Raw genomic sequence first — 16574 nt, 5'->3', positions numbered from 1 at the left:
TGATTATGATCGGCTGGCTCAACTTCACGAGTTTCTTGAAGCAATTCTCCTCGTTAACAAGGTGATCACTGGCTCCGGAGGTAAGCTTGAGCACGATTTTTCTCTGGACAGCTTCTGTCGACACACTCTCTGATCATGAAGGCTACGGCTTTTCCTCCACTGGCTGCGTTGACTTCAGCTTGAATCTTAACTCGGCTGTCCTTTTTCATGTGATCTGTCTTGTGGCAACGTTTGCATTTGCCAGCAAACTTGCGCATCTTCTGCTTGTTATCAGCAAACGCCGCAGGGGGTCCTTGTGGGTGTCCAACATCCGATCGCTCTTCTCCAGTTCTTCAGCCACCACATCCAACGTTAACTTGCCATCACCGAAATTCTCAAAAGCGATTACTAGCGAGCCATAGCATCCTCCCGGGATGAGGTCCATTATGTCGTCGTGGATAAATGAGATAATCAGACTCGCTGCCTTATAGTCCTGTTAATTGAATCTGTCTGATTCTGCTGTAGCTGCTGGGGCTTCGTTGGACTTTGGAAGTCTATAAGGGCAGACGGACTTCGGAAATTGTTTAACTTAGAATTTCCAATTCTCGTACCCGGTACCCGCAAACTGGGAAATGCCGTATATTGCTTCTTTGCGTGAATCGCCCATAATTTTTTAACAATGAGTAGACCTTGAGGGTTAACAGGTAACGTTCTTTATTAACTTTCGTTTTGGTTGAAAGTTGGGAAACGAATACATATCAAGAAAAAAGTTCCTATGCTAAGTATGCCGCAGTATTAATTCACAGATTTATTTCTTTTAATATTTGCACAAAAATAATGTTTCAATGCTACTGAGCACAGTAACTATCATAACTATTCTCCATAAATTGTAAAATAGGAATAAATTTGCGATTGAAAAACTTTGTATTGCATTTTCTCGATTCGAGGATTTTGGAAATCCGCCTTTTTCACATGTTGGTCTAGAGTTATACAGTTTTATCATATTCTCACTCTAAACAACACCACACTCAGCCCAATTTCAAACTCTACCGCAGACGTTAGTTCATCAGTTTTATTTGTCAAAACCATATCTGCTGTGATTTCCAATCGATTCCAATTTTTAAAACATTATCTTTCTTCCATATTCACCATTTTCAGGCCACCCCTCCGGATGCGGTTTCAACGATGAGGTATCCGCATGGATGGACCGTGTTCAAAACTCCGCACAGGAGGACGATACCGTCACATATGACGGCGGTGCAGCAGAGGATGACAACAGTGCCAGCACGGAAGCAGCGCCGTCGACCAAGCAAACCGCCGCCACCAGTAGTGGTGCAGATAATAATGTGAATAATTTAGACGGAAATTTATTCCAAAAATCATCAACTCAGCCAAACTATAATAATGTTAACGGTAGTAGCAGTGGCGACAGCAGCCGCACCAGCCAGAACTATAATAATAATTATCGTAAAAGTAATTCTAAAGATAATGTGAATACTAATTATAACAAAGCCACCGGCAGCGGCGGCGGCGGCAATCGGATCGAGACCGGGTACGAGTTTAAATATCCTCACGAGAAGTACTCGAAAGCGGCCAACTGGATGGCCGCCGGGGAGCATCCGGACGATCGGGAGTGGCACCAGCGGTCCCACGAGCGGGTCCGGCGGGCTACCCGGCCCAAAGAGGAGAACAAAAACACCTGCTCGCTGTACATCCAGACGGATCCACTGATCTGGCGTCACATCCGGGACAGCATCGCCGATGTGAGTATTGGAGTGTAGTTTGTTGGATATTTCCGCTGCGGAAGCAGCTCCATCGATTCCCGTCTTTTTTTTTTCGCGAGTCCAACCAATTTGCACGGTAATCAATATAGCGCTGTCAAAGTTTGGTTAGAGATGGAATTCTTGAAGTCGAGTCGGTTGTCGTAGCTCGTATTCTATGCTGCTCTCTTACAAAGTAACGGATCGAAATTGAAGCTATGTGAAATCCATCGTTTCCTCTCGTGGGATTTTCCATGGAACACTGTTGCTACGCGGGAGCCAATAATGTAACATCACGGGTTGGTGGTACTGGGTTAGGATGTAGAGAAAGGCGTTGGGGAAGAAGCAAATGGATGGAACTAATCCATCCAGACGGGTTGGGTTTCTACAGTGTGTAGATGGAAGTAGATTGGTTCGGAGGAAGGATACTTTGTTGTCAGCTGCGAGATAAGAAGTAAGATATCTTTAAACAATGAGAAAATCTCTTTCTGTGTTTTGCCAGCTGAATCGTATTTTTACTGATTCTAGTTGAAGCAATATCACACAATTGTGATGTTGCAAACAGAAACTGTTACAGAAACTACAGTATTTCACTGATTTATTTCAATCGGTCAAAAACTAAGCTGGCGCAAAGGACTTGAAGTTTGAATGGGGCTTTCAACCCAAATATAATTGTAATTGGAGGTAATTGCATGACCTCTAATCATGCCGCTAATCTATCATTCAGTGCGTCATTCCTTTCCTCGGCTGAAACCGCAATTGAAGTGTGGGATGATCTTCGATAAATTTGTTCCTAAGAGTATCAACTGATATTTTCTTCATTTTGAGCCAAATCGAGCACGACAAACCGACGTACTCAACGTAAGACTGGAGGTCATCCAATTTCCCATATATTTGAGCTAAAAACTCCATCAGGTATCAGAAAGCCGACTCCAGAGGCACGTTATCCTCCATTTGGGACATTTGTGCCATCGCCATAATAAAAGCCCATTTCATCATCTACCTGAAGGGAAAGGAAGGAAATGAGATTTGGGATAGGAAAAGCGACAGGTAGGAAACAGGAAAAGATACCCTAGAAGAGGGTATTAACGCATAAGCGTACCACAATGTGCTCGAACAGCGCCCTGAAAAGGGCACTGTAATAACGCATAAACCGTAAAGAGATCCTGTAGTTCTTTACCACAGCGGATTAAGAACCACAGAATATCTCGAAGATTCAGGTTTATGAAGTCAGTTTCCCTAACAAATCCAGTAACAAATCAAATGATACGAAGTTCCACAATCGGAATCACAGGTATCACAAACAAATGAATCAGCTTGCTGAATATTCGCCATGTGATAACTGAGTCGGTAGTGGCCAGTCAATGCTTTGACCAGAATGCTGCAATTCTGCTTTGACAGATTTGTAAGATACTTCGCCACCCTTGGAGATGGCTCAGTACAATACAATTTGGTTTGACGACATGACTCCAAACTATCCCAGTATTGTCTGTGTTGAGTAGCAGCCCAGGTGTGAATCTGAAGCTTTACCCAACACTTCGATATCGGAATAGCTGGCTCAGGGCCAATGAAGTCATGTGATGCTCCAGTGCGAGCTAACTCATCAGCCAATTCATTTCCAGCGATGGAAGAATGGCCAGGTACCCATACAAGGTGAACAGCGTTTGCTGAATTCAGCTCCTCGATTTGAGTTCGACAAGCGATAACTATCTTCGACCTGGAGTTGGCCGAAGCAAGTGCTTTCATAGCAGCCTGGCTATCTGAACAGACGTATATTACTTTGCCCATTACGTGCTGCTGAAGTGCTGATTGCACTCCGCACATAAGAGCAAAGATTTCGGCCTGAAAAACGGTGCAGTGTCTACCAAGTGAGTAAGACTGATGAAGCCTTAGCTCATGAGAATAAACACCAGCACCTGCTCGACCTTCGAGAAGGGAGCCATCAGTGTAACATACGATGCCGTCTGAAATACTTCTTTCCAGATATCCAGATGTCCACTCTTCCCGGGAAGGGAATTTCGTGGAAAATGTCCTATATGGAAAATTACAAGCAATTGTAAGATCACTTGGAGCAAGCACAACTTTTTCACAATTCACCAAAAGTGGAAACAACGAGGTGTGTGTTGATCTGCGGTTCACAAGAGTTTCCTCGAGTAGACCGAGTACCCGTAGGCAGTAAGTGCAAGAAAGTGCTTCTTGTTTGATATGAATGTGTAGTGAGGCAACGTCAAAGAGAACTTCTAGCGCTGCCGTGGGAGTTGAAGAGAACGCTCCTGACATAGCCATTAGGCACATCCTTAGGAGATGGATCATATACTTTGCTTTAAGACCCTAAGTTGTATCAATGTTTCGCCGGCATTGCCCGAGGGCCATACAAGCTTCCTTGATTCTGAATTCAATGTGAGGTGTCCAAGAAAGCTTGGAATCAAGAATAACTACAACATCTTGTTCAATCACATCTATTTCAGAATAAAAGAGACGCAAAGGTAGAACATCATTACAGCATCGTCTTTTCGTGAAAAAAACAATAGATGTTTTACTCGGATTAACCGAAAGGCCATATTGGCGATACCAACCCTCAACTACTTGATGTGAGCTTTGCATCAGGTCGAAAAGGGTGCTGATGCACATACCAACTATCAATGTTAGGTAACCGTCGGCAAAACCATAAGTAGGAAAACCGTTATTATTGAGATGCCTCAATAGCGTATCTGCCACAAGATTCCACAAAAGTGGTGACAAGACTCCCCCTTGAGGGCATCCACAAACACTCTGTTTCTTAATCGCTGCTTGACGTAATGTCGAGAAGAGGTGTCGGTTTTTGAGCATTTGGTAATTCGAATTGGAAATCATTGGTGATATACCATGACCCTGTGCGGCTTCCAATAATATGACATCGAAAGGCACGTTGTCAAAGGCACCCTCGATATCTAAGAAAACATACAAGCAGGATTGCTTTTGTGCGAATGCCTTCTCGATATCGTAAACAACCTTGTGTAAAAGAGTCACAGTGGATTGGCCAGATGAACATCATGGATGTGATGATCCACAATGCGTTCTAAGCTTTTCAGAAGAAAAGAGGTCAAACTGATAGGTCTGAAACTCTTTGCTTCTTCATACGACGCATGACCCACTTTCGGAATAAACTTCACAGTAATATCCCGCCACGATTTGGGAATATACCCTGTAGCAAAACTGCAAACAAGTATTTTTTTCAAAACATGTTTGAAATGATCAAATCCCTTCTGAAGCAAAATAGGATAAATCCCATGTGCCCCAGGAGATTTGAAAGGAGCAAAGACATTAAGTGCCCACTCAATCGATTCTATAGTTACAATGCTCCGAGCCGAAGCCAGGGAATCGTAACTACAAGAAAAAGTTCATCCGAAGATGTAATATCCACACATCCAGGGAAGTGTGTGCTGAATAAGCATTCCAGAACTTCCTCATCAGAGGAAGTCAAATCCATTTGGCAAACGAAGTTGGTTCACTCGGAAACATGCTCGGAAATCCTTAGATTTCGCAAGGATTTTGTTTAACCGACCGATTTCACACAAACTGGAAACATTTGTACAGAGGTTTTCCCAGCCTGATCGTTCTGCAGACTGGAGAGCTTTGGGGTAGGCCTTGCGAGCCGACCTGAAAACCTCCGACCCAGCCGAACGTCGTCTGTTCCAGCTCTTTCTACATTGTTTCCCGCGTTTCGCCAGATCAGAGTTCCAGCAAGGGGTTCCTCTTGTGGTCCTCACAGAACGTGGAGGACAAGCTTTTTCAAAAGCTTCCAAGATGAAGGTCGTTGTAGTATCAACGGCATCATCTAAATCACTTTGTGTGTCAATGGATGGTGAGTATTCATGAAATTTGGTCGTAACCAAATCAGTAAAAAGATCCCAGTCGATTGACCGGGGATTTCTAAAACGCAAAGGGCTGAAAGTCTCTTTAATAAAGACAAATCAATCAATCAACGAGACGCAAAGTTTGCGAAGTAACATTTAGATGTTCAAAAAATATGTGGCGATGGTCAGTGTTATGCCTAACACTTCCTCTCTGTTAAATACGATGAAGGTTGGACGTTTGCCTATGTTAAGTTATCCAAGATCTGTACTACTTAAGTACTCCATCGAACTGGAGCATCTCAAGTTTATGTCTAAGCTGCCGCAGATGGTGAGCATTAGCATCACTGTGAACAATTAGCGGAAGGCATTTTGAAGTGCAATATGCGATAACTTGTTTGAAAGCATCTGTAGGGGATGATTCATCATGCGGTAAATAAACCGAACAATAGACGTATTTCTTGTTGAGGTTTCCAACGGATACATCAATTGTGACTGCACATACATATCTGATTGTTAATTCAGAGACGAGTTTAGCAACGATTGCGTTGTTGACAAGCACACAGTCTCGAGTATCAAACACCGAGTTCACAAGGTTTCCAGGATAGAAATTCCCTTCACGGCAGTAAGGATCTTGGACTAAAGTCACTTGTGCTGTACCATTTTGCATAAGTCTGCAAAGATTTGTCGTTGGTGTTATTTTATCTGAAGATTGATCTGAACTATACTATACATTTTGTATACTATGTTAGTAAAACAATCTTATCGGTTATACTGTACGTACCTTGGTATGTACTATCTGTATCGTTTTACACAGCGCATCAAACACCATTCGGCAAACCATATGTCGATATCGGTCTATGGAAACTCCTTTTTCTAGCACTAGCCTCTCCGCTGGATGCACCCAATTCTCTGTCTGGGGCCTGGGCTAATAAATTACGGGATGATTTATCTATCCCTAGTTCGGCCGGAGGAACCCAAAATGATAAATTCCTTTCACTTGTTTTAATGAATGGGCATATCGTGTGTCCTTCCTTTTGCTATGGACTTGAACGACGAAACTAAGTGTGCGAATGTCGTTGTCGATGGTGGCGATGGCGACAACGACCCACAGACGACGCCAATTTGGCATATCACATTTCGAGAAGCTTCCCTGAGCGAGGCTCGATTGGTAAATATCGTTTTCCCAGCAGTTATAATGCGTGAACATTATGTCGGCATCAAAGGAGTGGTGCCGTGGCGTGGCGTGGCGTATCCTTTTGGGATATAGATGGATAGTGATCATCGGAGCCGATTAGTGACAGTAGTGTCGGCATGGCAAAGCTCACGCTAGGAGATTTAATGCCGCCGCTTCTGGTTGGCGGTGGGATGGCTTGCTGTAGCAGATGTTTATTGAGCTTGATAAAATAGCTTTCGCCAGCTAAGTGGAATTGTTGATTCTCTTAAAGGTAGTTTAGTTTTGGCTTTTTCATTTGCTGAAGGATTAGAGAATTACTCAAAATATGGATTCAATCTGTGCCGTTATCGCTTTGTTTTCGAGTAGAATGAATCCGGGAGATTAAGATTATTATGGGCACGATAACCTTATTTACAACTTACAAACTCGTGGAACGTCCTATGGTCAAATCATCAACAATTAATAGAAACTCAACGTGCTTATGCAAAATTATTCATTTTACTTTTTAATACTCCCTTTCAGCACGACCGAGGTCGAAAATCGGAGATTGACGAGAAAACTCGCGAGGAAATCCTTTCGCTGATAGCCCACCACGTGACGGCCGTCAACTACATCTATCGGAACACTAAGTTTGACGGGCGGATAGAACATCGCAACATTCGGTTTGAGGTAAGTCTGATTTCTAGGTAGTGTACTAGAATTACTGTATTGATTGTATCCATCTTCTTCATTTCAGGTTCAAAGAATTAAAATCGATGACGATTCGGCGTGCAACGAAAACTACAACGGCGAGTCCAATCCGTTCTGCATGGAGAACATCGATGTGTCGAACTTCCTGAACTTGCACTCGCTGGGCAATCATGAGATATTCTGCCTGGCGTATGTGTTCACCTATCGGTAAGTAACACCATTGAAACTCTTACTAGAAGTAAACCTTTGGATCGTAACACACTTCTGTAAAACAAGCTTATTAGCTAGAACTTCAGGGCTTTGTAACTCTCAAATTTACAAGCTATAATATCAGCGAAACCAAGCAGTTGAACGGACTTCGTGAAAATCGTCCCACTCGTGTTTATCCCCGCTCTCCTTATTACACCTTCTAACAACGCAATGTTGAACAGCAAGTACGAAAGACCATCACCTTGCCGTAACCCTCTGCGAAATTCGAAGGGACTCGAGAGTGTCCCTGATACTCGAACTACGCACATCACTCGATCCATAGTCGCCTTGATTATCCGGGAATCCGAAACAAAACCCGACGGGAATTCTTTTAGGAATTTTTGAAGGAACTCCAAGAGGAATTTCGGGATAAACTCATAGAATTTGAAAAATTCAAGTTGAAGAACTTCTCGAGAAATTTTTGGATGAACACTTAGAAAAAATCCATTTGAACTTCTAGAAGAATTTCCGAAAGAACTCCTAGAAAAATTCCTGGAGGAACTCCTTGAATAAATCCAATTGAGACTTCTAGAAAAAAAAAATATCCTTTTGGAACTCCTATAACAACTCCCGGAAGACCACCTAGAGGATTAATCGGAGGAACTCCTCGAGGAATTCCCGGAGGAATTCCTTGAGAAATTCCCGGAGAAACTCCAAGAGAAATTCTTGAGAAATATCTGGAGGAACTTCTGGAAGAATTATCCGAGGAACTCCTCGAGGAAACCTGAAGTAACTCCTATAAAGTGCATTTTCAACTTCTAGAGGAATTTCTAAAGGTACTCCTAAAGATATTTCCAGAGGGACTCCTCAAGAAATTCCTGGAGGTACTCCTAGAGGAATTTCAAGAGGTATACTACTTAAGGATTTTTTAAAGGAAATCCTGGAGGATTTGTTGGATGACCACCAAGAGAAATTCCCCGAAATACTCTTAGAATTCCCGGAAGAACTTCTAGAGAAATTCCTGTAAGAACTCCTAGAGGAATTCTTGGAGGAAATCCTAGTAGAATTCCCAGCGAGACTATAAAAATTCGTAGAGAAACTGCTAGCGGAATCCCCGGAGAAACTTCTGGACAAATTACTGAGGGTAGGAACTCCTTCAGGAATTCCTGGAGAAACTCCTATAGGCATATCCGGAAAAACTTCTCGAAGAATTTCTGAACAAACTTTTAGCAAAAATGACATTTGAACTTTTGAATATAAGGAAGATTTCCTAGAAACATTTCTGGAGGAACTCCTAGAGGAAATCTCGCGGGAACTGTTCGGGAAATGCAATTGAAACTCCTAGAGGAATGCCCGGAGAAACTCCTAAAAAGAAATCTCATAGGCACTCAAAGAGCATTTTCCGGAAAAACTCCTAGAGGAATTTCCGGAAGAATTCTACAGTAATTTCCGGAGGAATTCAAGAAGAATTCCTGAAGAAACTCCGAAAGGATTTCTTGGAGAAACCTCTAGTTTAATTCGTGGAGAAACTCCAAAAAGTTTCCTTATGGAATTCCTGTGAAGTTTCTGTGGGGTTTCTTGAAGTATTCCCAGAGGAACTCATAGAAAAAATTCTACTTCTAGAACAATTTCCGGAGGAACCCCTAGAGAATCTCCTGAAGGGACCCCTCGAGAATTTCCTACAGAAGTTTGGGGAGAATTCTCGAAGGAACTCCCCAAGGAAATCCTGGCGAAACTCGTAGAAAAAGAATCTTTCGAACTTTCAGGGAAATTCCAGGTAGGACTCTAAATGTATTCCTGGAAGCACTCCCCGAGGTTTTTCCAAAGGAACTCGTAGAGGTACTCCTAGATGATTTTTTGGAGGAACACCTTGAGGATTTCCCGGAGGAACATCTCAAGAAATCCTCGGTGGATTGCCTTGAAGGAATGCCGGAAGAACTTCTTGCGAAACTCCAAGAAGAAATCTTAGAGAAAGTTTTGGAGCAACACCTTGAGTCTCTAGGAATTTCAGGAGGACCTCCTAGAGAAATTTCTAGAGGTACTCCTAGAGGCATTTTCGAAGGAAATCTACTAAAACTCCTAGAGGAATTCCCGGATGAACTCTCACAGAAATTCCCGGAGAAACTCCTATAGGATTTCTTGGAAGAACTTTTCAAAGAAGTCGCATGGCTCGAACAGCACGAAATCATTTTCATAGCTACTATTTTGCAGCTACCAAACGCACCTGCCCTGTCAGGACGGCGTTTGTAGATATCGTGCTTTATTGGTCTCCCATCTGTGGGAATCCATCCACTGCGTTTAGCCGGAATAGTTTTTTTTTCCTCTTCTTTGGTATCGAGTGAAATGAGAAAATTCAGATCGGTTCAGATCACCGTTTTCATGGTTGCCAATAGTAATTATCTAGAGGTTTAATGAGTCTAATCATTTACGATTTCATGCAGTGATAGTATTTAGTTTTGACATAAACACAATGAAATGTTCGATAAAACAATAGTGGAAATCTACTCCGACGTCAAGCATTACAAGAAGTAACTTATTTTTTTATGTATAATTCGCTATGCATTTTATTGCTATTACAGGACATAGGGGAAATTGTGTATTTTCGGCAGTTTTATTTTCGTCATGGGGTTTTTTGAAAGCTGTTGAACTCAGAGTTAGCCTCAAATCCTTCCCATCCAAGCTGAATGATATGACCAAGTTTCAGGAAATTTGGCCAACAAAAACCCCTCATGACGAAGAAAACAAACCTGCCGATAATACCCATCGTCACCCTATATCAATACAATACACTTATTCTTGTTATACTTCTTCGTAGCTCCCATCTTTTGAATTCAGCCTGCTACTTAGCTTAGTGTTTTATGAGCAATTGGTGTCCAGGCACCCCGTGTTCTCTTGTACCTCAATCAGCCATGGGTTTCACATGTTCTAGAGAAGAGAGACAACTTGCGGAGTCTGGAAACAACAGCCTTAGACCCGTTTGCATGCCTGCAAGTTTGCAGTAGTGCATAGGCCTCAGCTGAGAAGATACTACAGAGACCGGACGCAGCGACTTATGGCCTCTCCTGACACTCCATACCCATACCCTACTTCCTCTTATACTAATGAGCCACCGGTGAAAAAGTGTGGCCTATCTGCATACGAAGCTGCAACGTCTCTGAAGATAGCCTGAGCTACTCCAGGATTGGCACCAGCACCGCATGCTTAGTAGCAAGGTCCCCTGCTACCAGATGTACCAGTGGAAGCCTTCCACACTACACCAGGTGAAGTTTCGAAAGCACCTGAGCAGATTTTCAAAGTCTTACGGTATTGAAGCTCTAGAGTATTTAGCACCGCGGTGCTACCTCTGCTCCACAGTTCGGATCCGGAAAGTATGCTAGGGACACACATTGCCCTACCTACTTCAGTCAAAGTGTCACGAGAAACTTCGGAGACTGCTCTGCAAGATGCCATTCTCCAGCAACCTGGGGAAGAAGGTGGCTCCTGCGTTCAAACCTCGAAAACTGCGGTTATGTATGCAGGAAGTTAGCTACATAGTTGTCATTCGCTCTCGGATACCCCATCTCTTGAGGGTTGTCAGAATAGGGAGTCTCCATCAGGGATGGCATTCACCATTTGCAAAGAGTTACATTCACTTGCTACTATCTCAGTTCATAAGCATGCTATCAAAAAACAATGTATGGATGACTTTTACCTTGTAGTTTTATCTGAAAGTTTGCCGAATATCATAAGGGTCGCACACGCATGCTTAACTCGTGAGCGAGCCGTGAAAGCAACTCTCCACGCCGTGAATGTAATTTACATTCACGGCGTGGAGAGTTGCTTTCACAGCTCGCTCACGACTTTGGTATACGTTTGTGACCCCAATGTTATTTGGCAAACTTTCAGATAAAATTACAAGGTTAAATTCATCCATACATTGTTTTTCGATAGCATGCTTCTGAACTGAGATAGTAGCAAGTGAATGTAACTCTCTGCAAATGGTGAATGCCATCTCTGGTCTCCATGCCATAGGTCTTGGAAAGTCTAGTGAGACTACATCTACATACAGGTCTTCATTCGAGTATTTTCCCCATGCAACTAAGTAAGGTTATTGGTATAAAACCCTTCGTCAACGTCTTGTTCTTTCCCTCTTTAGGGATATGAATAACTAACCCTTCTCTCCACTGATCGGTTATAGCTCCATTGGCCAATACCCGGTTATTGTGTCAAGCAGGGCCGATCGACCGATAAGTGGGAGTTTTCTTAGGATAGAATACACGGGCTCGTGCAAACTGAAATCCTTATTGTAGTCTATTGCTAGACCAAGATCGCGTGCAAGGGTTGCAAGGGTTCGTCAAAATAGCTGTTTTCCAGATTTCTGTCAATTCAGATGTCAAAAATCCATGATGGGTGATGGGTATTGAAGTCATCCACAATCATGTAAAGGTGCAGTCAGCTGTCGATCCTGCTGCATATACCTAAGATGGTGCTTTCCAGTCCGACCATGCAAAGGTTATTCGAAAAACTTGTCAAATGAAAATAAATAAATAATAACAATAAGTTATATCATGAAGGAATCTAAATAAGCATATTAGTGGAACAAGAGAAAGACTCCTAGGCCCAAAGATCCGGCAAATTTAACGTTGATGAATCTGGAAGTCAATAGCTGTCCAGAAATTTCTTTACAAGGATTTCTTCAGAAAATCCGTTAGGGTTTCTCCGACCGATTTTCCAAGAGTTTTTCACGGGGATCCTGCAGAATTTCTTTCGAGAATTTCTTTCACAGGTTTTCTTTGTATTGCTTCTAGAGTCCCTCGTGATGTTTTTTCCACCGTTTCTCCTGCGTTTTACCCAAAGAAATTTACGTGGGATTTCTCTCAGAATTTATACTAGAACTAGCAGTCCCGGCAAACGTCGTCCTGCCTACCTACTCTGTTTGTTGACATCCGGTTCCATGACGAAATGCCCCTCAAAATGGAATTTCAGATTTCCATGTTTTTCTTGCCTTCCCGGTCACTTTTTCTAATTATTTTTTCGCACGAACACGTCGGAGTCCTGGCGGAATGCAATAGTTAAAGAATCATGTCGATCTGTTGACCCGTTCCCGAGCGTATTCGTGACATACAAACACCATTCCATTTTTATTTATATAGATCTCTGCAGGAGTTTCTCTTGGGATATTTCTCAGGTGTTGTAGAGAAGTTTCTCTTAGAGATTCTCTCAGGATTCCCCTTGAATGACCTTTCGCGATTTTTTCCGGAACGAATTTCCCCAGGAGTTTTCCCTAGATTTCTCCCACAGTTTCTACAGAAGTTTTACATGGGATATTACTGAAGTTCCTCCAACGGTTTTTTCATGAGTTTTCACAAAATTCCCAGGATTTATTCCAGAGGTTTTCTTTGTATTCCTTCATAGCCATTTAGGGAATTTTTGCCGAAGCTCCTTCTGCAATTTCTTCAAGAAATTTCCGTGAGTTTTTTCCAATAAATTCTCCCGGGATTCCTATGTGAGTTTTTTGCTTCAGGATCATTAATGTTTCTTGGTATTTCTCTTGAAGATTCTCACTAAATTTCTCTCGGAGTTTCTTCCGGTACCTCCTTGTGGATTTGCTCTCGAGATGTCTCTTAGAGTTTTTTTTAGGATTTACCCTGGAATTTCGTACAAGATTTCGTCCTCGATTTCTCCCGGACCTTCTTTTTGGAAGTTTGCCGGTTTGAATCCTTTGCTGACATTTCTCATGGATGTTTTCCCGCTATTACTTTGAAAGTCTTGTACCGACTTTTCGGATCCTCTAAGCAGAACACCCTTTTCGAATGAGTGTAATCAGTTTTGTACCTTTTTTTTCGGAAAACAACTTATTGAAACTCATGAAGGAACTTTGGATACATTTAGAAAGGATCTCCGCAAGGAATCCAGTGAGAAACTCTGGAAGCATATCGGATAAAACTTCTGGAAGACATACTGGGAGGTACTCCTGCACTGCCGTTCTAAGTAAAATTGTTCCATGTTGGGAATGCCGTTGTAGGTATATGGACGTAGAGTGGCGTAGAATGGCAAGATGGCAATGTAGAAACACCGTGAAACTCCTGCAGAAATCCGAGGAACAAGTCTCCGAAAAATCTCGGAAGTAACTCTTGCAGCAAATCCGGAAAAACCTTTGGATGGCATCTCACACTCTCAATCCTGAATTATTGTCTGTTCAGCACTTTTTTGATGAAAATTGAACAGCAGAACTATTTCGGTAGCCTCGGTAATCGATTTTACTGAGAGTCAGTACACCAACTGTCAAAATCTGGTGCAAAAGGTAAACAATGTAGTATAGCTGTATACAGCTGTTATATTTTTGTCAATAATTCACCGAACACGGTATTCCAAATTAAGTGTGTACCTTCTGAAAAAAAAACCTTTTATAAATTCAAGGAAGAAGTCCAAGAGAATGCACTGCCATGGAAGATTTCTGTGAGAAACTGCGAAATAAAAAGAAAGGAATTGCAAGATTTTCATGCAACTTCCTAAATATATCTGTGAAGGCATTCCTTCGATCCTTTCAGGGAAACGGGTCATTTGAATAAATAGCTATTAAAGCCTGTATCCGCAATAATCGGGACACAGAAGCACGGCTGTAGCTCTGTAATGGATCGGTAAAATTGGCCAAATAATTGACTGAGAACTCTTTGGTGTATGTATATTATTTGTGCCAAATTTCATAAAAATCTATGCATTACTTTTAACTGTGGATGAAAAACAAACAGACCTAGTTTTAAACATTTTGTACAATCATGATCAATTTTCGTTCGCATAATAGATGGTTCTTTCACGCTACAGTTCAAAGTTCCTTGATGATAATTATGAAATTTCGTTAGCTGTTATGATACTTATAGAGCCATTTTCTTGCAAACTTTCATCAACTTTGATCAATTGGTTTGAAAGCTACTGGTGTTGATAGGGATGAGTGTTAGAGAATATTTTTCGTGTTTTTCATGTGCGATGTTTGCATAATTATAACTTTTGAATTTTTCTGCCAATTTTCATGAAATTTTCACAGAAGGTTGTTGATTACGTGTATATTATGCCTGCAAAATTTGATGGTTATTGGTATAGTACTTTTAATAGTACAATCGAAACAATGAAGGGTGTTGACAAATTGCTGTTCGAGGGGCTGAAATCAAGTTCTGTCCCAATACATGTTTCGACTATAAAATTGTTGATAGTGCATCGATTTTTTTTGAAATTTTGCCTATGCAAAAAATGTAGATTGAGAGGTTTGTGTTCAAAATTTCAGCCATTTCCTTTGCCAAATTCAAATGTTACAGCGCTGACACGCAAAATTAGGGGCTGTACAAAATTCAAAGGCATCTACTCTTTGATTGCTACAACAACAAAACTGCACCGATTCACATAAAGTTTTGTAGGTTAAATGAACACATATGAAGATGTTATTAGGTCAAATGTGAACAATTTTATGTATCTATAGCAGAGTAACAGCTGTATTTCTGTGTCCCGATTATTGCAGATACAGGCTTTAGGATAGTAGGGCATTGAGGTAGTAGAACATTCGGAGAACTGGTGTTCGGGGAAGGAACTACTCAGTTTGGCACAGAGTCAATTGATTTGAAGACGTTAGGCGTTAGGTGTAATGGCCTTTTGAGGGACCACTGAGCTTTGAGATCTTTTTTTTTTTTAGTAAAACGATTATTTTTTAATGTAGAACTTTTAACATTTCCGATGTCTGCAAATTTGTTTAGTACTCACATATTCAATCTCTTCTTCTCCTATCGCTCCAACAGAGATTTCACCGGTGGCACCCTCGGACTGGCCTGGGTCGCATCGGCATCCGGTGCTTCCGGGGGCATCTGCGAAAAGTACAAGACCTACACGGAAACGGTGGCCGGCCTCTACCAGAGCACCAAACGTTCCTTGAACACGGGTATCATCACCTTCGTGAACTACAACAGTCGCGTTCCGCCGAAGGTGTCGCAGCTGACGCTGGCCCACGAGATTGGCCACAACTTCGGGTCACCGGTGAGTATGCTTTTGCTTACACTAGATTTCTAAGTAACGGAACTTATCTCGGATTTGTTTTATCAGCATGACTACCCTGCCGAATGTCGCCCGGGAGGTATCAACGGTAACTACATCATGTTCGCCAGTGCCACCAGCGGCGATCGGCCGAACAATAGCAAGTTTTCCACCTGTTCCGTGCGGAACATCTCCAACGTGTTGGATGCGATCGAGGACAGCAAGAAGCGCAACTGCTTCCAGGCTTCGGAGGGTGCCTTCTGCGGCAATAAAATCGTTGAAATCGGAGAGGAATGCGACTGTGGGTTCAACGACGAAGAATGCGCCGACAAGTGCTGCTATCCTCGGGTGATCAGCGAAGTGGATCTGGGACTGAACGCCACGGCCAAGGGCTGTACACGGCGGGCCCGGACGCAATGTAGCCCCTCGCAGGGACCGTGCTGTGATAGCAATAGTTGCAAGTTCGTCTCGAGCTTCTCCAATGTGACCTGTAAGGAGGAAACCGAGTGCTCTTGGAGTTCGACTTGCAACGGAACGACTGCCGAGTGTCCCGAGCCGAAACCGCGGGACGACAAGACCAAGTGCAATAACGGTATGGTTTATTACAAATTAATCCAATCATAAAAAAGTCTTACTTTTTTTTTTGCCCAACAGGAACCCAACTGTGCATAAAGGGCGAATGTGCCGGGTCGATTTGTCTGCTGTGGAATATGACTGAGTGCTTCCTAACGTCCAACATCATTCCGAACATCGACAAGCGGAAGCTGTGCGAGCTGGCGTGCCAAAACGGGAACGACACCGGCACCTGCCGCAGCACCAGTGAGTTTGCTCATCTCTTCGGGTTACCCGACGGGGGGATTAGTTTACGTCCAGGATCACCCTGTGATAACTTCCAAGTAAGATCATCGTTATCGAAATCACTTCGGATGAACCTTCCACTAACGAAAT

The 16574-nt window shown here is 42.5% G+C and overlaps 1 protein-coding gene across 8 annotated transcripts in view; it reads left to right on the top strand.

The window, feature by feature from the left end:
- The window catches only part of LOC109410817 (disintegrin and metalloproteinase domain-containing protein 10), a 301283-nt gene that overhangs the window by 267003 nt on the left and 17706 nt on the right, over positions 1-16574 (top strand). For all 8 annotated transcript variants that reach the window (XR_009997373.1, XR_009997371.1, XM_062849478.1 and 5 more), the window contains 6 exons: positions 1138-1742; positions 7272-7418; positions 7486-7646; positions 15395-15629; positions 15696-16218; positions 16281-16522. Coding sequence is in view for 6 of the 8 variants with exons in the window: in XM_062849478.1 (XP_062705462.1) it covers positions 1138-1742; positions 7272-7418; positions 7486-7646; positions 15395-15629; positions 15696-16218; positions 16281-16522 (1913 nt within the window). In the remaining 2 variants the exon portion in view is untranslated. The remainder of the gene's footprint in view (positions 1-1137; positions 1743-7271; positions 7419-7485; positions 7647-15394; positions 15630-15695; positions 16219-16280; positions 16523-16574) is intronic.

Source organism: Aedes albopictus, chromosome 2 (genome assembly GCF_035046485.1).
Source record: "Aedes albopictus strain Foshan chromosome 2, AalbF5, whole genome shotgun sequence".
In the NCBI taxonomy this organism is placed as follows: domain Eukaryota; kingdom Metazoa; phylum Arthropoda; class Insecta; order Diptera; family Culicidae; genus Aedes; species Aedes albopictus.
This window is presented reverse-complemented; position numbering and strand designations above follow the sequence as displayed.